Genomic DNA, 22,879 nt, shown 5'->3' on the forward strand with positions numbered 1-22,879 from the left:
TAAATTGGTACACACTTTTATTAGATACAATCTGTACACAGAAATTGTGCAGCGACTTATCAAAAGGCATTCTTACATTCAGAGCAACAGCAAGTCAATATACAAATATGTTTATATAAAATGAAAAACACTGTTCTCTTTGTATTTTAGGTCAGTGTAGCTATAAGAAATCCCAAAACAAATTTCAATATAAATGGATGCCTTTACTGCTCATTGAAACAGGGAAATGTTCTTCTCTCAGTGAAACTGTATCTCTCTACCTCATCGGGAGTCTTCTCTTTCATGGCGACATTTCTGTCCCTGAATTATGATCTCATTGCCTGGCTCGCAAGACAAGTCCTTTTTCTTAGATTATCTTCAGTTTGTCATATTTGCACTTTTATTTTTTGTATTCCATTTTTATTTAACCCAAGAGTGCTGTTTGGTAGGTCGGTTGCAGTCATAGTCAAATAGGATGTTATTAGGGAATGTCTATGGCTTGCTTTGTGTACCCCTCCGACCTCCCTTTGTGAGGGGCTGCCCCTCCAGTCGACCTGTCTGACTTGACAAGGTGAGGGGTGGAGTTCAAAGGTCACAGCAGGTCACAGGTTAGTGTCGGTAAACATGGTGTGTTCCTTCCGCACCGTGCTGAAGCCTTTAATAGTGTCGACAAACTCCTCGTCCTCCATAAACTGGTGAAAGAAGGATGATGGATGGAAAGAGGGAGGGGGAGAAAGGAGGAGTTAATAATAAACAAACAGGGAAGAAACATCCTCTAAGCAGAGCCTAGATTTTGGGGTGTCTCACCATCCCGCTGTCGTGGCCTTGAATGTGAGAGTCCCACACTTGCTCCTCCCCTGTCAGCGACTTCCTGTCCATCATCTGGCTCACGCTGCGCCTCAGAGAATTCTGGGAGTGGGCAGAGCCATGGATAGCGGAGACGTGGAGGCTGGACACGTTAAGGATACCCAGCTCACCCTCCGGAGGGGCGTCACCACCTGCCCAAAACTTACTGTCTTCCACTCCCTTGGGGCACAGATAGGAGACAAGGCAGCAAGTTATCATTGTCCAAAATAGATGTGTCTGCGGGAGAATTTCAATTGCACATTCCTAGTGTCCTCTCCTCAAAACCCATTGGAGGAGAAGATCAAAGGGGAGGAACCTCTGGCTTTCTCGTCTAATGGGTGTTGAGAAGGAGGAGAGAGTATGCAATTGAGATTCTCCCTGTGCCTGCCTGGTCTCTAACCTCCATGTGCATGGTGAACCCTTTGAGTGTGACACTGTTGGAGGAGCTTGTTGTGTTGGGCACCGTGTCAAACTGAGAGAGGAGAGAGAATGTGTTACAGAGGGAGACATTTGACACATATCTCATGTTTTCCACTAAGATAAAATATTCCACCATGTTGTATGCAAACTCATCTGAATAAAGTGAATTTCTATATGCTATGAAAGTGAATGCATCATTTAAGTTGAATGACCCATCTCTTTCATAGGATGTTCCCACATACCCAGTTGGGCCGTCTCACCAGGTAGGAGTCGCTGGGGGGATACACGACCATGGGGCTCCTCTTCTGCATGGGCAGGGCCACCAGAGGGGGGCGCTCTCTAGTAAAGGGGGTTCTTTTCAGGGCCTTGTGCAGGATGATCCCCAGAACGATAGCTAAAACGACCAGGGCTACCCCTGTCATCAGCACAATGAACCACAGCTCCCTGTAGAAAAGAGACCCGTCCCCATTACCCCGCTCCGCCCACTCCCCACCGGGAGGAGTGGGCTCCACCTGATCTAGAGGGGGAGAGGGATGGGTAAGAGGAAGGGAGGTGACACAAGTGTACAGCAGTTGAACCTGTTTAATTGGGAATAATATCCAACTTGCTGTCTGATTCTTCAATCCTAAAGACGTCATGCACCCACCACTATCACGTCTGGGACAAACCTACTTATCGTCTTTATATAGCTGTTTCTTTCTGTGTACTAATGGTCTCTTTATCAGTAAATGCCTTTGTCTCCCAGGCTTACTCTGAGTTCTAGGGGCTACAGCTCAATGTAATGGGCCCAAGTCAACGCTCTTTCTTAGAAAGGTGATCACACAGAGAGAGAGAGAGAGAGAGGAGATAACCAGGTAACTGGAGACGCACTTGTTGGCGTGGCCTATTTTCGATCCCTCTCTGATCGTACTCCTTAAGCAGCCTCTCTCATCCAACCATCTCTTACTGACCCACTGCTGTGATATTTCTGTCCTTTGTTTGCTAGCTTTCTGAACCAAAGTATTTGTGGTGTATTCACAGTGCAAAATATTTGTTTGACACACCATACTTTCTATGCACAATGACTAGAGTTTTCTTACTCCTGGTAGCATCAAACCCACATTTTTTTACAACTACATTTCATCTGATATACGTTAGTTTAGATAATCACATCTAATGTAGACATCATGAAGGCAATGACAGTTGACAAGAAAAGAGAGACTAGAGGGAGGTATGAAGACGGAAAGAGAGACTAGAGGGAGGTATGAAGACGGAAAGAGAGACTAGAGGGAGGTATGAAGACAGGAAAAGAGAGACTAGAGGGAGGTATGAAGACGGAAAGAGAGACTAGAGGGAGGTATGAAGACGGAAAGAGAGACTAGAGGGAGGTATGAAGACAGGAAAAGAGAGACTAGAGGGAGGTATGAAGACGGGAAAAGAGAGACTAGAGGGAGGTATGAAGACGGGAAAAGAGAGACTAGAGGGAGGTATGAAGACAGGAAAAGAGAGACTAGAGGGAGGTATGAAGACAGGGAAAGAGAATAAGAGCAGGTTGATTGGCCAGTCCAGAGCCTCACCAGTGCTGGTGTCCGTGTTGTGGTGTGTGGCGGGGGCATAGACACCCCCTCTCCGTGAGGTGCATGTGATCAGGGGGGCAAGGACTGACCGACGGTAAGGGATCACACCTGTTGCCCCATCAATATTTCACACCGCTGTTTACCTTGGCTGATACACACTCTGCAACACCCCACAAATGAGCTTCAATGTCTTCGGAAGGTTTGAAAAATCAAAGTGCTCTGTTGTCTTGTCCACCCTGCTCCCCTGCAGTTTGGTCTAGTGGTGTGGTCAGGATGTGGTCAGTGAAAAAGAGAGGCATAAGAGAGATGCAACTTCTGAGTGCTGTTAAGGTGTCCTCCTCACCTCAAGAGATCTCCCATCAACCCCTGCTTCCCCCGGGAGCGTCATGGCAACAGCCAGGTGTCGGGTATCAGCTTACCTTGAGAGGCAGGGTGACGGCCAGTCAGAGTACCATGCCTCTCTAATACACGCATTTAACAGTAACTACCTAGATCTTGTTCCACCTTCCTGGAAAAACAGCTGCAGTAGTAGTAGTAGTAGTAGTAGTGTCTTTATGATTCACCGGAGTTGGCATGTTCTGGTGAAGGCCACTTTTACTTTGAAAGTCACTTTCAAAATGTCAACCCTGATCTGTATGGATTTCGAGGTGTGTTCCAAATGATAACTAAGTGACTGGTGGAATTACATGGATGGGGCCTTGGCAGGCGTAACACAACAGATCCAAGTCATAGGGACTTTAATGCAGTGGCGTCTGCACTGAATTATTATGCCACATGGTGGTGCTAAGTAACAACTCAATATTACCTCATGGCCTGCTACTGTGCAGTACCTGCACTGAGTCCTGTAGTATTCTGTGTTCCATTATGTCATGTGGAAGATTGTAGAACACATTGTGCAACACATTGCCATATAAGCAAAATGAAAAGAAGCCCACTAAAAGTACTGCACTAGACTATACATGAGAGTGTAAGAGATAAAGCTACCCTATGAATTATGTAGATGCATATGAAAGCCTAAAAAGTATTTTTTGCTGTTTGAGAAGACTGAGACATCACCGTGCAAGTCTTATGTTCTACTGACGTCCTTCTGGTGGCTTTGGTTATTGATGGACCGTGGTCTGACTATAGTGGGAAAAGGCCCTTATATCAAACCAAAGCTCGTATTTAGATGGGAGGGAGCGCTGTTCATCCTTATAATACTCTAATCAGCATTCATACCTCGCCGGGATGATTAGGGACAATGGCTTTTTATGGTGGAAGTGATCTCATTGCAGAGTGGCAGAATCAGCCTTTTACACCCCATCTCCTCCAGACCCCATCCATCACAGGGTGTCTGGGAGACTGAGACGGTAGACACACACTAACTCACTTAGAGAGAGTGACATATAGGGATGTCTCTCACAAGGTAACTCACTTAGGGTAGGTGATATATTGGGACGTCACTCGCCATCACTAACTCACTTAGAGGCAGCCGATGTGGCGAAACATGTTGGATGCCCGACTACCATCATGCCCCATTTCAGCTTGAATGACTGGTAAATAAACCGATGGGTGATTTTTGGAGAGATGTCGGCTACACTCATTCTTTCATCCATCCATCTTGAGTATGCTCTGTGCAATTAGTCTCACGACTGACACTTTGACCCGACGCCGCCCTCCTCTCCCGGGGCCTCATTTATCAGCCTTGCGTAGGGTACTAGGGGGTAACTAGCCCCCCCTAAGAACAATGTTTAATTGCTGACACAAAAAAGCAATGTTTGGGAAGAAATGGTATGTGGATGAAGGTCATGCTTAGGCGAATAAACTACAAAGGGAAATAAATGGCTACAGTTTACATGGGGTAAAGCCCCAGTTGGCCCGGTAGACGATTATGGCATAGGGTTTCACAGAAGTGTGTTAAAATCCATCTAATCAGGTTTATTTCGAAATTCTTTAGTAAGCAATACTTAAAAGTTGTCTTATTTTAATGATTTAATTCAAATATGGGGGGGAATGGTGTTGCACATGTCACCAGTAATATTTTTTCTGCAACTAGTCCGTTTGGTGGAAACACACCACTGGTAGGAAAATGCACATATTTTCTTTATGCAGATTTTTTCGGTCGCATATTAAAATTCGGTCGCATATTGGATGGAAACCTAGCTGCTGACAGTCACTCAATTAGCCCATGTCAGCTAACATTTTTTTGGGGGGGTAGGCTAAGTTAGTCTAGCGGCCAGCTATCTTAAACTTGTAGTAATCGTGGTCGAATTACCGACCCGGGGCCCCCATAGATTTTGTTAGTCACTCTCACTCAGATATCATATTAAAAACTGCCAACATTTCTCTCCACCCTATGGCAAATGTGTTGAATTGCAGGAAATCAGCTGTAAAATAGATAACTTTTCTCTCCGCCCCATGGCAAAACGTGTAGAATTGCAGAAAACGTGCTTTAAAATGGTAATATTTTCTCTACACCCCATGGCAAAACGTGTAGAATTGCAGGAAATGAACTATAAAAAAATGTCTCTCCGTTGTCAAGAGTGGATCCACTAAAATGTTTTGCTGTTATGGCCCCCAAAACATGTGACTGCATATGTGGGTATGGATGTGAGAAGAAGACATACGAGCCACTGCGGACCCTCATGATGATTTCAGATTTTTAGTGGTCCCCACCCCCATGAAAGTTGCCCATCCCTGCTCTAACACAATAAATTAATTTGACTTGGTGAAAATCCGTTTTTTGGACTTAACTTCCTTACCACTTTTTCCATGTGATTTCCTCCTTCACAGACTCCATGAAATAATGACTTCTTCCTTAATATTTGGTCAAATTATACATTTTGTGTAGGCCTATGGTTTCCTAGAAACAAGGGGGGTCAACATACTACCCCTTTGGCTCAACTTACCCCAATCTACATGTTTTCATTGATAAATCAGACCCAAAATATATTTATCAGCTCCTGAAGGAGAACCACAACCCCACCTGGGAAACGTCCTCCATTCACCATTTATGGTAACAACGTGTAACGGCTGTCGGGAGAGAGAGTAGACCAATACGCAGTGGAGTTAGTGTTCATCATTGAAGTTTAATTTACTAAAGAACACTACACAAAACAAAACAAAACAAGAAAACCGACAGCCAAACAGTCCTGTCAGGTGCAAAACACTAAACAGAAATTACCCACAAAACCCCAACGGAAAAACAGGCACTATGTGTGACTCCCAATCAGCAACAACACTCTACAGCTGTGCCTGATTGGAAGCCACACGGCCAAAATCAACGAAACAAACCAACATAGAAAAATGCACATAGAACGCCCACCCAATGTAACACCCTGGCCTAACCAAAATAACGAACAAAAACCCCTCTCTATGGCCAGGGCGTTACACAACGCCTCATTTGCTGTGTGATTTGGAGGTGTTGGAACTGGGCCATGATAGTTGTTAAAAGAAAGCACACTGGAAAATGTGATCACATTTCTGTAGAGGTGTAGGCAGAATGTTTTAATCCTTTGCAGTGACTTTTTAATTAAAACATATGCTTGCCGCCATAGCGAATGCTAAACACTGGACGCACATTCTGCAAGATCGTTTGTTTATTGAAAAATGTAAAAAATAATTGCTGCCTACAGCCCACACTTCTATACAAAATGTTAATTGTTGCTCAATATTTTATTTATCAATTCATGATTGTGTCTATTTCCTGCCTTGGTATAGAGCTCCACAGTGGAAGTTTCATAATACCCATAAAGCAAAGCGGTCAAACAGGGAAATGGTTCCAATCGTTTTTCCACCATTCATTTTTCCCATAGGGGATTTTCTAAACACTTAAAATCAAGGCTGTGTTTCTAAAAAAATCACCTTGTCCTAGAGAGATTTACACGGTTATCAAAACCTCACGCCAGGGTCAGCCTACACAAAACACAGCCCTTATTTGAAGCATTTCTAAAATCCGCTATGGAAAGTTACTGGTAGAAAAACGTTTGGAACCATTTCCTTGTTTGACCGCTAGGTTATTTGGGTATTATGACCATACTGTGGTACTCTAAAGGCTCTGAAATTAAAACGGCTATGATGTCAATCTCCTATCACACTTATCGCAATACTGTAGCCTACCCATATGTTTGCAATACAGTTGATCAACCACTAGAAGTTGTGTGTAGGCTAGATGTAATGAGTGCCAACTCACTGTATTTGTGTAATAACCAGCAATTATATATTTATATTGAAAGCCATGCAGCTGTAGCGAATGCTTCCCCTATTGACTCTGAACACAATCATTGAAAGGTTTCATCTGTACTCTGAAAAACCAACAACATTTATGATTGTAATTCTCCAATTTCTTTTTTTCTGTAATAAACGTCTATACTCATCCTTTTGAGTGTTGATTTGTAATTCATTTAGTTACATTGTGCTGTATCAAAAGCATTAAAGCATTAAAGCATACTGAGAATGGTTTTACTAGGAATTCAATTAGTTTTCCTTTGATGGAATTATGGTGCCATAGAGCTACTTACAACTCAGACCTAGCATTACAGATTTGTTTTTTTTTAAATTTAACTAGGCAAGCAAGTTAAGAACAAATTCTTATTTTACAATTGCGGCCTACCCCGGCCAAGCCCTCCCCTAACCCGGACAAGACTGGGCCAATTGTGTGCCGCCCTATGGGACTCCCGATCACGGCCGGTTATGATACAGCCCGGGATCGAACCAGGGTCTGTAGTGACGCAAGATAGGTGTCTATCAACAGAGCCACATTTACATTATTATAAAAATCGAATAAATCTCCACCATATAGAAGCTATACCCCTCTTACTCCCCTCAGTCAGGATTATGACAGGATTATTGCCTTTATGAGGCAGAGACTATCACAGACAGAATATTTTATAGCACAAGCCTACCAGGGAAAACTAGGCACAAATAAGACCATCATCCTTGAAATATCCACCTGATTTAGAATTGTTTCTTGAAAACTTGACATGCAAAACATTTTGGGACTGAAGCAACAGTGGACTAATGAAAAAATGTGCGTCATATCATTTTTGAGTGGATTTTTCCTTTAATGGCAATCATTCAATCTTATGTTTTTGTACTGAAGCAATTCAAAATCAGGTTGATATTTCAAGGACAGTTTTTTTTATTTGTGCCTAATTTTCCCCGTAAGGTTTGTGCTGTAAGACACACAGTTTGTGATTGTCTCTGCCTCATAAAGGCAATAATCCTGTCAGGCAATCACAACCTTTGACTGAGAGGAAGTCAGGTGCTTGCGTTCAACAACCTTGACAATCTGTTCCCAGCAGCGCTTTTAGACTTCATTAAAACAATGTCGTTAATTATGGATCCTCTCTTATGGGACTGTCCCCTTACCAGCCCCGACACTTCCTACTCATCTGTCCAATAGACACACCTCAAGCCAACATTTATGGCCACCTTGAGAAACGAGGCGCCTGTCATAGACAATCGTTCAAAGCGACAGCAGTCTGTTATCTGAAACAAGTCACTGCGGTAGCATGTGGGTGTCCATAATTTATTGTAACGTCAGACAGGGTGCCTGCATCTTTCCCTACTCCACCTCTCCTCCGCACTGATCTTCTCTTGATTCATGTCTACCCCTCTCCATTGCTTCACTATATCCCTCTTCTCTTCCCTCCTTTCATTCCCCCTCTCTTTATCAATGAGGACGTCTCACCTTCTGCCTCCCCCTTTCCCAAAAGTCTGACTAGGACATATGATTGTGTCATAACCCTATAACAGATAGAAAGATGAAGACTCTTTCTGGAGCTGGAAGCATCTTTATTGCCCTAGAATCGTCCTGAGAATGGTAGTAGTAGTGTACATCTCATCTGAACATGGGTTACAACTCAGTTGGCGCTGGACTTTATATACAGAATACATACATTTACACCCCTTCCACACAGTATTGCTGGATCACACTTTATGATATACTTTGTCACAAAAATATACAGATTATTCCGCACAGCTAGAGCAAATAAAAATACAGTTGTCCGTAATGTACAGTGAGTTAAAAGCTGTTTCCACATTCCTACCGATTTAGTTTCCATTAATTTGAACATTTATGATTTTCCAAGATTTCTACTTTCTGAAACAGAAACACAGAGACACGTTTGAAATACCACCACCAGATCTTCATCATAAGAAAGGAAAGAGGTTCTTTGCACAGTGTGTAATCTACAACTCAATGCAAAAAATGCATGGTTCAATGTCATCAAGTACTGTACATCACGTTATTATATTGCCTTAGAGGCTATGGTATAGTACAGGTATCAGTGCCATGAGTGAAGTAGTGAAGCTAGTACAAAATGTTTTATTTACTTATTAAAACAAAATTACTTAATCTTTAGAAAATTATCTGTATTTATTCCTTTATTATTCTTCGTTAATGCCACACTGGTAAATAAAAAAAACAAAAAAACAAAATAATCAAGCCAACAATAAATACATTTTAGGGCTCTATTCAATCAGATCTGCTTTAGCTGACATCTGCATAGCGGCTGTTTTGATGGTGTTGGAGGTGGAACTGCGTTAAGAGCTGTCAAATCCACAAGTGGCTCCCAACATTATACCTAAATCGGACACTGCCATTGGCTGCACCGAGTCACATTATCTGAAAACCCATGCAGCCTTCTTTACAAGTTCAACACTGGAATGTGAGATGTAATCTACACCTCCATTAGGATGATAGAAACCCTCATTATTTCGTTGAATGATTTTTACATTTGAGCATCATTATTTCTATATAGTTTTCTACACGTTTTCTTTCTGGACTTCTAAACGCCAGTGGGTGTGGCTTCGTGACAATGATCGGAAGAGCAGCTGCTCACCGATTTGACAGTTCCACCTCCGACTCCACCAAAACATCCGCTATGCGGGTGTCTGCTTTCGCGGTTAACTCTTGAGCTGATTGAATATAGGCCTTTATTCAATATCTCCCCTCACCTTCATAATCATTGGGGCGGCAGGTGGACTAGTGGTTAGAGCGTTGGACAAGTAATCGAAAGGTTGCAAGATCAAATCCCCGAGCTGACAAGGTAAAAATCTGTAATTCTGCCCCTGAACAAGGCAGTTAACCCACTGTTCCTAGGCTGTCATTGAAAATAAGAATTTGTTCTTAACTGACTTACCTAGTTACTTAATGCATTTCATTGAACATATTTCAATGGAATCAAGTTCCCTAACTTATTATAGGTGAGTGTCTTACATACGTTATTGTGACCGCTTGCTGCATCCTTTGACTAAGTGTGTCACACTGTTCTTTGGCAAGCCTGTCCACAGTTCATTTTATATAAAAAAGAAAAGTTATTCAAGCACTACAATGCAAGATGAACAGACTTGGAGCTGGTTTCACACAAATAATAATCCTAGAGGATCTTCAAGTTTTGGGTGTCTTTCTTCATTTCACAAGCACTGTTTAGGTTTATATTAATAACTGCCATCAAAATCCCTTATAAGGCAGTTATCCCTGTCACTAAGGTGATGTCAGTCCTTCCTCCTCTCTTCTCCTCCTGAGTTTGTAATGGCGAGCAGGGCTGTGTTAGCCTTGTCAAACTCACAACAGTCCCAGAATGACATAAAGAAGGATTGGACAACAATTACTTAATAGAAGAGCAACTGGAACTTCACAGAGGAGCCATTTTGTCTCCGTTCAGGTCCACTCATTGCTGTTCACTCTGTTCTTCCAGCACAGTACCACTTCCTGCATTAATCTTGACCTTTATGACATCACTACCCTATCCTTCCTCTATGTGATCCTAGTCCCACGTGGCTGGTCAGGCCCTGGCCTCCAGCAGTTCCAGGAAGAGTTTGTGCATGGGCACACGGCCGTCCTGCTTGATGCTGCAGAAGTGCTGCACAGCCCTGGCGGCCGTCTGCCGGAGCAGGGGCAGGGTCATGATGAGCTTGCCTGCCCGCCGAGGGTCCTCCGTGTGCTGGGCACTCTCGTAGTCCTGCAGGGCCCCATGGAGCACATCCTGGAGACTCTGGACTGCCTCCACATCCTCTATCTGCATGGAGTCTGTGAAGAGAGGGAGCGGGGGAGAGAGGGAACAGGGGAGAGGGGAAGGCAGATGGAAAGGAAGGAACATAGATAGGGCAGAGGAAGGATGATATTGTGTGATGATATTGGCATATATGCAGAGATTGAACGTCAGCAAAGCCAAATAGTCATTGGAAAATACATGCCTCAACTACACCAACACAGTGAAGTTCCATACCTGAGTTAGCCAGTGAGATTGCCTTGAGGACAACAAACTCCTCCTTGTCAATCCTCATGGCTTTGTATTTCTTCACCAGCTGCAGTATGGTGTTGTTTAGGTCCAGTACACCTGCCAGTTTGGACTGCTCCTCATCCATGATGTAGTCCTCAGCATACACCAGCTTATCCTCTAGGGCCAGCGAGCGAAACACCACACGCAGGATCAGAATCTCCATCCATCCGCTCTGCAGTAGACTCATCTGGTCTGCCAGCGAGAGCAAGGGGAAACCTGAAGAAAGGGGGATGGAGGAGAGATGGAGAGTTTTTAGCTAGGTCTAATTAGGGAGGACAAAGAGGGAAAGGACCATTTTAAAGACATATCTTCATCGAAAAGACACAACCCAAAAATAAAAACATCGGCATTCGAAAATAGAATTGTGATGGTTTTAGTCAGAATGGCTGGACCCATTGGAATTATTAGACCAAGGTCAACCGAAGGGTCATTGGATGAGGGGTCAGTTGAGGCTAGCAGCGGTCTGGAACAGTTGAATAGTGAAAGCCCATAAGTTGTCAATCCAATAAAGACACTCCCTTTGACAAACAGATACACCTCCATGTGAGCATGATTAGATCCACTCAATCTGTAGTCTCCTCACACACACACCGACACACACACACACACACACACACACACACACACACACACACACACACACACACACACACACACACACACACACACACACACACACACACACACACACACACACACACACACACACACACACACACACACACACACACACACACACAGCATAATTAAAAACCAGAAGATTAGTTTTACAGAATGGAGGGAAAGGAAGAGGAGGAGGGGAAGGCTTCTTTTTTTACACCATCAGTGATTCTTATCAGGGTCGGGTGCTTTTACAATTGCCATGTGGACGCCTGTGGCTCCCGCTCCTCATTATCTCTCCCAGATTGATTGGAACACTGTCTGCAGACTCTTTCATTGGTTGATAGGGATCAGCATTTCAGTACAGAACGATCGTTCAGCAGAGGAGAAGGAGAAGCATTGTGTGAGTCTGTGTGTGTGTCGTTGTCTTTGAGGACACCTCTATATGGATACACACAAGGGGACACATAAAGGAGCACCAGAGACGTCCTCTGTCCCGCAGAGACAAGACAAAGCCGGCAGAGACAAAGAGGTCCTCTTACTTAACCTGTCTGGGATAGGGGGCAGTATTTTCACAGCCGGATAAAAAACGTACCCGATTTAAACTGGTTACTACTCTTGCCCAGAAACGAGAATATGCATATTATTAGTGATTTGGATAGAAAACACTCTAAAGTTTCTAAAACTGTTTGAATGGTGTCTGTGAGTATAACAGAACTCATATGGCAGGCAAAAACCTGAGAAGATTCCAAGAAGGAAGTGGCCTTTATGCGAATTTGTAGTCCTTCTGTTGCTTGTCTATCAAAACTACAGTATCTGAGCTGTTATGTGACACCTTCTAAGTCTTCCATTGGCTCTCTAAAGCCTTCAGAAACCGGATTGACGCGTCTCCTGTCTCTGGGCAGATAACAGCAGCACAGTTTGTCAGTGGACTGCCTTGTGACAGAGAGACTGGAAATGCGCGTTCACGAGACCTCGCCATTTTTTCTCTTCCTTTTTGAATGAATACAGCATTGTCCGGTTGGAATATTATCGCTATTTTACGAGAAAAATACCATAAAAATGTATTTTAAACAGCGTTTGACATGCTTCTAAGTACGGTAAAGGAACATTTTGAATTTTTTTGTCTCGAAATGCGCTCGCGCGTTACCCTTTGGATAGTGACCTGAACGCACGAGCAAAACGGGGGTATTTGCACATAACTATGGATTATTTGGAACAAAAACAACATTTGTTCTGGAAGTAGCAGTCCTGGGAGTGCATTCTGATGAAGAACAGCAAAGGTAATCCAATTTTTCTAATAGTAATTCTGAGTTTAGGTTGCCTCAAACTTGGCGGGTGTCAAATTAGCTAGCCATGATGGCTGAGCTATGTACTCAGAATATTGCAAAATGTGCTTTCGCCGAAAAGCTATTTTAAAATCTGACATAGCGATTGCATAAAGGAGTTCTGTATCTATAATTCTTAAAATAATTGTTATGTATTTTGTCAACGTTTATGATGAGTAATTTAGTAAATTCACCTGAAGTTTTGGGTGGGAATGCTAGTTCTGAACATCATATGCTAATGTAAAAAGCTGTTTTTTGATATAAATATGAACTTGATTGAACAAAACATGCATGTATTGTATAACATAATGTCCTAGGAGTGTCATCTGATGAATATCATCAAAGGTTAGTGCTGCATTTAGCTGTGTTTTGTGTTTTTGTGACATATATGCTTGCTTTGAAAATGGCTGTGTGATTGTTTTTGGCTGTGTACTCTCCTAGCATAATCTAATGTTTTGCTTTCGCTGTAAAGCCTTTTTGAAATCGGACAATGTGGTTGGATTAACGAGAGTCTTATCTTTTAAATGGTGTAAAATAGTCGTATGGTTGAAAAATTTAAATTATAGCATTTTTGAGGTCTTTGTATTTCGCGCCACGTTCTTCCATTGGATATTTGGCGAGGCGTTCCGCTAGCGGAACGTCTAGATGCAAGAGTTAACCCAGAGCAGTTAGTCCATGGGATGTCATTCTCAACGCTGTAGTTAAGGGTTAGGGTATGAGGAGCGCTTGGAACAATGATACAGGCATACAGGCTTAAATTTGAGAGGGTTATCTGGGCTGGAAGGGTTCAGCTGTGCCCCTACAGAAACACACACATAATAACTTCACAGCCAGCTTACAGCAGCCTAAAAAAGGCCAAAGTGTGGTGTGAGAGAGGGTCTTAAGCCAAGTTCATCTTCTCCCAGCATAGCCCTCAGACAGAATCAACGTCAGTCTCCATGACAGGACCAGACAGGGGAAGGGGCGTGGGGGACAGGGTGCTGAGTGGTCGAGCTGGACTAACCTCCCCCAGGGCAGTAGCAACGACAGCCTGGGCCCCTCTGCCAGGACACTGGTTCCCCCAGCCATGGGCCGTAGCCTGCCACTCAAACAGAGCTGATGTGACAGCACCATTACGGTGCTACCAGGGGTCTAGAGCTGAGACTACTTTCTCTCCCCTTCTCTGTCCCTCATCACTCTGTCCTTATCTACACAACATCTCGCTGACTCTCTCTCTCTCTTGCCTTCTTGCTCATTCACTATTGGCCTTCCACTCGCTCATCCTCAGTTTCTCACTCTCTCTCAGTTTCTCTCTCTCCATTATCCCCTCAAGTGGGTCCCTGGTGTGTCTGTGTCGGTGGTTGTTTCCCATGGCTGCTCCACTCCTCCAGACAGACAAACGCTCCACTGGCAAAGGGCTACAAATACACACATCCATGTGACTGACTAGGTTAGACTCCCACTCTGACAGTAAACACTGGTGACAAGCAGAGAAGAAGAGTTTCAAGGCATTCAGGAGGGGAGCGCTTTGTTGCTCTTCGTTCTTCCTTTGAGAACGAAGAAAGTGCTGATCAGGAAAGACACACACACACACACACACACACACACACACACACACACACACACACACACACACACACACACACACACACACACACACACACACACACACCTGCTTAGGCAGCTTGTTGTGTAAGCATTACTGGACAAGCGTTAACAAAAACACAGGTGTTTCCCTGGTGATGTTTTGGGTGTGAACAGGACATTAACTGCTGATAGAGCCAAAAGACTTTCATCTGAGTGAGAGAGAGAAAAAGCTTGGGGAAAGAGAGAGTGGGAAGGAAGAGATACTGGATATATGTGATCGAATTAAGGATCGGGGGCGTTTGATGCCATTTCCTACTTCACAGTAGGGATGTTAATTATATATACAGTACTAGTCAAAACTTTGGACATACCTACTCATTCCAGCGTTTTTCTTAATTTGACTATTTTCTGCAATTTAGAATAATAACACATATGGAATCATGTAGTAACCAAAAAAGTGTCCAACAAATCAAAATATATTTGAAATTTGAGATTCTTCAAAGTAGCCACCCTTTGCCTTGATGGCAGCTTTGCACATGTGCGCTGAGAGTTAGGAAGTTCAGGTAGTGAGTGTTTTAATAAATAAACACAACTAAATACAAACAAGAAACACAAACAACACACAGACATGACACTGGAACAGAAACAATGACGCCTGGGGAAGGAACCAAAGGGATTGACATATATAGAGAAGGCAATCATGGAAGTGATAGAGTCCAGGTGAGTCTGATGACGCGCAGGTGTGCGTAACGATGGTGACAGGTGTGCGCCATAACAAGCAGCCTGGTGACCTAGAGGCCGGAGAGGGAGCACACGTGACACTTGACATTCTCTCAACCAGCTTCATGCATACCTGGTATGCATTTCTATTAACAGGTGCGCCTTGTTAAAAGTTAATTTGTGGAATTTCTTTCCTTCTTAATGCGTTTGAGCCAATCAGTTGTGTTGTCACAAGGTAGCTACTTTGAAGAATCTAAAATCTAAAATATTTTTTGATTTGTTCAATTCTTTTTTGGTTACGACATGATTCCAAATGTGTTATTTCATAGCTTTGATGTCTTCACTATTATTCTACAACGTAGAAAATAGTAAAAAATAAATAAAACCCTTGAATGTGTAGGTGTGTCCAATCTTTTGACTGGTCCTGTATATATATTTTCTGACATAAATGTTTTCTTGAAAACGTGAACTTTCATATGCATTTCACAAACTTGTATGGGATCCATAAATGTGAATCAAAATGCTTAGTTAGACCTAGTAAATAGCCTAGGCTAGCCAAGGAGAAAGCACCGAACTACAGTATATCGGGAGAAAGGCAGGATCCATGATTAGCTGAGATAATGGAGGGGAATATTAGACAGACTACTTTCTGGAGGACAATGCCATGCTCACTCATGTGTTTACATGTGAAATCTTAAAGAGATGGGTGGGGCTATGGCTTAAGAGGGTGTGAATGATCCTGAATGGGCGGAAACAAAGAAGGGCTCTCTAGAAAACGTGATCATTCAAGGGCATTTTGTCTCCTACTTGTCTCAAAAGTGGGATAACAAGTTTAGCTAATTTACATTTCCCCCCTCAACTGCAGTGTATGATATACCATTTTGAAGCTCTGAGTTTGTACTTTTATAAAATGTTACAAAAAAAGGCAATCTTGAAAATTTGACATACATGTAAGTTCACCTTCCTGAATTGAGCCACATATGGCCATATCTACCTCCACTGCCATCTACTTGGCTGTCATCTTTTTGGGGAAAGTCATTCGATTTCTAAATGCTTGTGTACCTTGACAAATTGCGTAACAGTACTTATGTTAGGAAATTCAACTGGAAAATGAAATATACCTAAAGTATATTAAAAGGGATCTGACGTTGTTTGGCCAACAAAGGCAGGACAGTTAGACAGTTATCTTAGCCTGACTGTCACCATGGGTGTAGTTGTGGGAGGGGCTAGTTTTCCCAGTTAGCCCAGATCAACACAGCTGGCCGACGCCCAAGGGCCTTTCCAAAACAAAGAATTACCAAACCCGAGAGAGAGAGAGACAGAGAGAGACATAGAGAGACACAAAGACAAATGTAAATATACATAAATAAAGTGACAGAGAGAGAGACTAGGGGTCTGTCACAAGCTCATCCATGTATCCACAATGTACATGTATACTGTACATCAAATCAGAGGGGAGGAGAGAGAGCGAGAGAGAGAGACAGACAGAGATTTGCAGCAATATTTGTGAACTGTTGCCACAAGAAAAGGGCAACCGATAGAGCACAAACACCATTCGAAATACAACCTGTTTAACTGTTTATTTATTTTCCCTTTCATAATTAAATTACTTGCACATTGTTACAACATTGTACAGTGCATTCGGGAAGTATTCAAACCCCTTGACTTTTCCCACATTTTGTTACGTTACAGCCTAATTCTAAAATTAATTCAATTGTTTTTTTTCCCTCATCAATCTACACACAATAGCCCATAATGACAAAGCAAAAACAGATTTTTTGAAATTTTTGCAAATGTATTGAAAATAAAAAATAGAAATATCACATTCAGATCCTTTACTCTTTGTTGAAGCACCTTTGGCAGCGATTACAGCCTCAGTCTTCTTGGGTATGACGCTACAAGCTTGACACACCTGTATCTGGGGAGTTTCTCCCATTCTTCTCAAGCTCTGTCAAGATCCTCTCAAGCTCTGTCAAGTTTGATGGGGAGCATTGCAGCACAGCTATTTTCAGGTCTCTCCAGAGATGTTAGATTGGGTTCAAGTCCGGGCTCTGGCTGGGCCACTCAAGGACATTCAGAGACTTGTCCCGAAGCCACTCCGAAGCGTTGTCTTGGCTGTGTGCTTAGGATCGTTGTCCTGTTGGAAGGTAAACCATCGCCCCAGTCTGAGGTCCTGAGCACTCTGGAGCAGGTTTTCATCAAGGATCTCTCTGTACTTTGCTCTGTTCATCTTTCCCTCAAACCTGACTAGTCGCCCAGTCCCTGCCGGTGTAAAACGTCCCCAAGGCATGATGCTGCCACCACCATGCGTCACCGTAGGGATGTTTCCAGGTTTCCTCGAGATGTGACGCTTGGCATTTATGTCAAAGATTTCAATCTTAGTTTCATCAGAACAGAGAGTTGTTTCTCATGGTCTGAGAGTCTTTAGATGCCTTTTGGCAAACTCCAAGTGGGTTGGAGTGCTGCAGAGATGGTTGTCCTTCTGGAAGGTTCTCCAATCTCCACAGAGGTACTCTCGAGCTCTGTCAAGATTCACTTCCCTGACCAAGGCCCTTCTCCCCCGATTGCTCCGTTTTTCCGGGCGGCCAGCTCTAAGAAGAGTATTGGTGGTTCCAAACGTCTTCCATTTAAGTATGATGGAGGCCACTGTGTTCTTGGGGACCTTAAATGCTGCATAAATGTTTTGGTATCCTTCCCCAGATTTGTGCCTCGACACAATCCTGTCTCGGAGCTCAACGGACAATTCCTTTGACCTCATGACTTGGTTTTTGCTCTGACATGCATTGTCAACTGTGGGACCTTATATAGACAGGTGTGTGCCTTGATGACAACGTTGCACACTCTTGGCATTCTCTCAACCAGCTTCATAAGGTAGTCACCTGGAATCCATTTAAATTAACAGGTGTGCCTTTCTTTCCTTCTTAATGCGTTTGAGCCAATCAGTTGTGTTGTGACAAGGTAGGGGTGGTATACAGAAGATAGCCTTATTTGGTAAAAGACCATGTCCATATTATGGCAAAAACAGCCCAAATAAGCAAAGAGAAATGACAGTCCATCATTACTTTAAGACATGATGGTCAGTCAATCTGGAAAATGTCTATTACTTTGAAGGTTTCTTCAAGTGCAGTCGCAAAAATCATCAAGCACTATGATGAACTGGCTCTCATGAGACCGCTACAGGAAAGGAAGACCCATAGTTACCTCTGCTGCAGAGGAAAAGTTAATTCGAGTTACCAGCCTCAGAAATTGCAGCCCAAATTAACGCTTCACAGAGTTCAAGTAACAGACACATCTCAACATCAACTGTTCAGAGGAGACTGTGTGAATCAGGCCTTCATGGTCGAATTGCTGCAAAGAAACCACTACTAAAGGACACCAATAAGAAGAAGAGACTTGCTTGGGCCAAGAAACACAAGCAACTGACATTAGACAAGTGGAAATCTGTCCTTTGGTCTTATGAGTCCAAATTGGAGATTTTTGGTTCCAACCTCCGTGTCTTTGTGAGACACAGAGTAGGTGAACAGATGATCTCCTCATGTGTGGTTCCCACCATGAAGCATGGACGAGGAGGTGTGATGGTGTGGGGGTGCTTTGCTGGTTTTTAGAATTTAGAATTCAACACACACTTAACCAACATGGCTAGCACAGCATTCTGCAGCGATACGCCATCCCATCTGGTTTGCGCTTAGTGGGACTATCGTTTGTTTTTCAGCAGGGCAATAACCCAAAACACACCTCCAGGCTGTGTAAGGGCTATTTGACCAAGAAGGAGAGTGATTGAGGGCTGCATCAGATGACCTGGCCTCCACAACCACCTGACCTTAACCCAATTGAGATGGTTTGGGATGAGTTTGTCCGCAGAGTGAATGAAAAGCAGCCAGCAAGTGCTCAGCATATGTGGGAACTCCTTCAAGACTGTTGGAAAAGCATTCCAGGTGAAACTGTTTGAGAGAATGCCAAGAGTGTGCAAAGCTGTTATCAAGGCAAAGGGTGGCTGCTTTGAAGAATCTAAAATACAGTTGATGTCGGAAGTTTACATACACCTTAGCCAAATGCATTTGAACTCAGTTTTTCACAATTCCTGACATTTAATCCTCGTAAAAATTCCCTGTCTTGGGTCAGTTAGGATCACCACTTTATTTTAAGAATGTGAAATGTCAGAATAATAGTAGAGAATGATTTATTTCAGCTTTTATTTCTATCATCACATTCCCAGTGGTTCAGAAGTTTACATACACTCAATTAGTATTTGGTAGCATTGCCTTTAAATTGTTTAACTTGGGTCAAATGTTTCGGGTAGCCTTCCACAAGCTTTCCACAATAAGTTGGGTGAATTTTGGCCCATTTGGCCTGACAGAGCTGGTGTAACTGAGTTAGGTTTGTAGGCCTCCTTGCTCACACACGCTTTTTCAGTTCTGCCCACAAATGTTCTATAGGATTGAGGTCAGGGCTTTGTGATGGCCACTCCAATATCTTGACTTTGTTGTCCTTAAGCCATTTTGCCACAACTTTGGAAGTATGCTTGGGATTGACCATTTGGAAGACCTATTTGCGACCAAGCTTTAACTTCCTGACTGATGTCTTGAGATGTTGCTTCAATATATCCACATAATTTTCCTACCTCATGATGCCATCTATTTTGTGAGTGCACCAGTCCCTCCTGCAGCAAAGCACCCCCACAACATGATGCTGCCACCCCCGTGCTTCACGGTTGGGATGGTGTTCTTCGGCTTGCAAGCCTCCCCCTTTTTCCTCCAAACATAACGATGGTCATTATGGCCAAACAGTTATATTTTTGTTTCATCAGACCAGAGGACATCTCTCCAAAAAGTACGATCTTTGTCCCCATGTGCAGTTGCAAACCGTAGTCTGGCTTTTTTAAAGCGGTTTTGGAGCAGTGGCTTCTTCCTTGCTGAGCGGCCTTTCAGGTTATGTCGATAAAGGACTAATTTTACTGTGGAAATAGATACTTTTGTACCTGTTTCCTCCAGCATCTTCACAAGGTCCTTTGCTGTTGTTCTGGGATTGATTTGCACTTTTCACACCAAAGTATGTTCATCTATAGGAGACAGAACACGTCTCCTTCCTGAGCGATATGACGGCTGCGTGGTCCCATGGTGTTTATACTTACGTACTATTGTTTGTGCAGATGAACGTGGTACCTTCAGGCGTTTGGAAATTGCTCCCAAGGATGAACCAGACTATATCAATATTTTTTCTGAGGTCTTGGCTGATTTCTTTTGATTTTCCCATGATGTCAAGCAAAGAGGCACTGAGTTTGAAGGTAGGCCTTGAAATACATCCACAGGTACACCTCCAATTGACTCAAAATGATGCCAAAACTATATTTTGTTAACAAGAAATTGGTGGAGGGGTTGAAAAACGAGTTTTAATGACTCCAACCTAAGTATATGTAAACTTCCGACTTCAACTGTATAACATATATTTTGATTTGTTTAACACTTTTTTGGTTACTACACAATTCCATATGTGTTATTTTATAGTTTTGATGTCTTCGCTATAATTCTACAATGTAGAATATAGTAAAAATAAAGAAAAACCCTTAAATGAGTGGGGGTGTCCAAACGTTTGACTGGTACTGAATGTAAATAAGGTATTTCAGTTGTTTATTTTTAATGCATTTGCAAAAATGTCTAAAAACCTGTTTTCTCTTTGTCATTATGGGGTATTGTGTGTAGATTGATGAGGAAAAAAACGATATTTAATCAATTTTAGAATGAGGCTGTAATGTAACAAATTGTGGAAAAGGTCAAGAGGTCTGAATACTGTCCGAATGCTCTGTACATAGCTAATAATATAACATTTGAAATGTCTATATTGTTTTAAAACTTATGTTTATTTCCCTTGTTTTTTCCCCTTTTTGTTTATTGTCTATTCCACTTGCTTTGGCAATGTAAACACATGTTTCCCATGCCAATAAAGTCCTTTCAATTGAAATTAATTGAATTGAATTCAGAGACAGACAGAGAGAGAGAGAGAGAGAGAGAAACCAGGAGGCTATCACAAGTTCAACCATGTATCCACAACAGAGTGGAATGCAAACTAAACGAAGGGGCTGAAGATAGATGGCCTCTTTCCTCTTTATCTCCACCATCAGTGTGTGTGTTCGATGGTCCATGTGTTGTCACTACACAAATAAACCATAGCTTCATCTTAATAGGCTTAAACAGCTTCTCTTGCTTCCAACGCTTCCATCCAGGAGAGCCCTAATCTATAAATTCAGTTTCTCTTGCTTCCAACGCTTCCATCCAGGAGAGCCCTAATCTAGAAGTTCAGCTTCTCTTGCTTCCAACACTTCCATCCAGGAGAGCCCTAATCTAGAAGTTCAGCTTCTCTTGCTTCCAACGCTTCCATCCAGGAGAGCCCTAATCTAGAAGTTCAGCTTCTCTTGCTTCCAACGCTTCCATCCAGGAGAGCCCTAATCTAGAAGTTCAGTTTCTCTTGCTTCCAACGCTTCCATCCAGGAGAGCCCTAATCTAGAAGTTAAGTTTCTCTTGCTTCCAACGCTTCCATCCAGGAGAGCCCTAATCTAGAAGTTAAGTTTCTCTTGCTTCCAACGCTTCCACCCAGGAGAGCCCTAATCTAGAAGTTCAGTTTCTCTTGCTTCCAACGCTTCCATCCAGGAGAGCCCTAATGTAGAAGTTCAGCTTCTCTTGCTTCCAATGCTTCCATCCAGGAGAGCACTAATCTAGAAGTTCTCCCTAAAGACTTCTCTTAGCAGCGGGGAATATCCTTTGGGACGAAGGGCAGAAACATGAATGGGGTAATTCAGACCCAAGTTGAGCAGGCGTAAATGGAACTTAATTCCATTTGTATGCACTTTTCTCTCTACACATATTCTGACCTTGAATTTAACCATGAGAATAGCATGCTATTCACCCGCTATTCATTTGGGGTGGAGATTTAATAAATTAAGGTCTGGCGGAGGTGTGTCTACAGATACGGTGTGTTCTGACCTTGACCTAATTCCCTAATAATTCCACCACCTTTACATGTGAGGAAACAATGAATAAGGTCTATCGAACCTGCCAGTTCCAAGTGGAAAAAGCATCTACTATATTTTTTCTGATGTAATCTCCAGGCACTGTAATTTATACATTGATAAGAGCTATTGATAAGAGCTAGGTAAATGAGTAATCCATTTGGAGAAAGGGACTGTAAATACACATAGCAATTGTTTTATCCTATTTTTCCTTATGATCCCAGGAGACAAATGTGAACCCAGTCGTATGGAAGAAAACTGAAAATCATAACAACATTGCATGTTTTGTGGCCCCTTTTCCGCAGTGACGTCTGGCCCGAAGAGTATTTAAGAGTATTCTTGTCAAACAGATGGCGACACGGCCACATTAAGGTTTTGAAGGAAACTACTGCTAATACTTTCAGGTAGCACTAGACTCTGGCACATGTTCAAGTACCACATCCTTACCTTTGCTTAGCAAATCACACACACACACACACACACACACACACACACACACACACACACACACACACACACACACACACACACACACACACACACACACACACACACACACACACACACACACACACACACACACACACACACAGT

General features: G+C 42.8%; 2 protein-coding genes across 2 annotated transcripts in view; both read right to left on the bottom strand.

Annotated features, from left to right (window-relative positions):
• Positions 1 to 4: 4 nt before the first annotated feature.
• Positions 5 to 1,776, bottom strand: LOC115174358 (usherin). Its single transcript, XM_029732885.1, has 4 exons — positions 1,488 to 1,776; positions 1,226 to 1,297; positions 787 to 1,005; positions 5 to 671 (listed from the first exon to the last, which is right to left on the bottom strand). The coding sequence occupies exons 1-4, from the start codon at positions 1,665 to 1,667 to the stop codon at positions 582 to 584; spliced, it is 561 nt and encodes a 186-aa protein (XP_029588745.1). The 5' UTR covers positions 1,668 to 1,776; the 3' UTR covers positions 5 to 581.
• Positions 1,777 to 8,553: 6,777 nt separating this feature from the next.
• LOC115174696 (estrogen-related receptor gamma) overlaps positions 8,554 to 22,879 on the bottom strand; it is a 38,791-nt gene continuing 24,465 nt past the window's right edge. The window contains exons 7-8 of the mRNA XM_029733480.1: positions 11,015 to 11,284; positions 8,554 to 10,815 (exon numbers count right to left, since the gene is read on the bottom strand). Of these exons, the coding sequence (XP_029589340.1) occupies positions 10,571 to 10,815; positions 11,015 to 11,284 (515 nt within the window). The 3' untranslated portion in view covers positions 8,554 to 10,570. The remainder of the gene's footprint in view (positions 10,816 to 11,014; positions 11,285 to 22,879) is intronic.

This window comes from Salmo trutta, chromosome 35, assembly GCF_901001165.1.
Source record: "Salmo trutta chromosome 35, fSalTru1.1, whole genome shotgun sequence".
NCBI classification, from domain to species: Eukaryota; Metazoa; Chordata; class Actinopteri; order Salmoniformes; family Salmonidae; genus Salmo; species Salmo trutta.

Bases quoted from the DNA above. Each gene is read 5' to 3' on its own strand.
- LOC115174358 (XM_029732885.1), bottom strand. From the start codon at position 1,667: ATGACAGGGGTAGCCCTGGTCGTTTTAGCTATCGTTCTGGGGATCATC. The intron at 1,298-1,487 runs GTATGTGGGAAC...CTCCTCTCTCAG, and splicing joins TGGTGAGACGGCCCAACTGG to TTTGACACGGTGCCCAACAC. The intron at 672-786 runs GTGAGACACCCC...TTCTTTCACCAG, and splicing joins AAGGCCACGACAGCGGGATG to TTTATGGAGGACGAGGAGTT.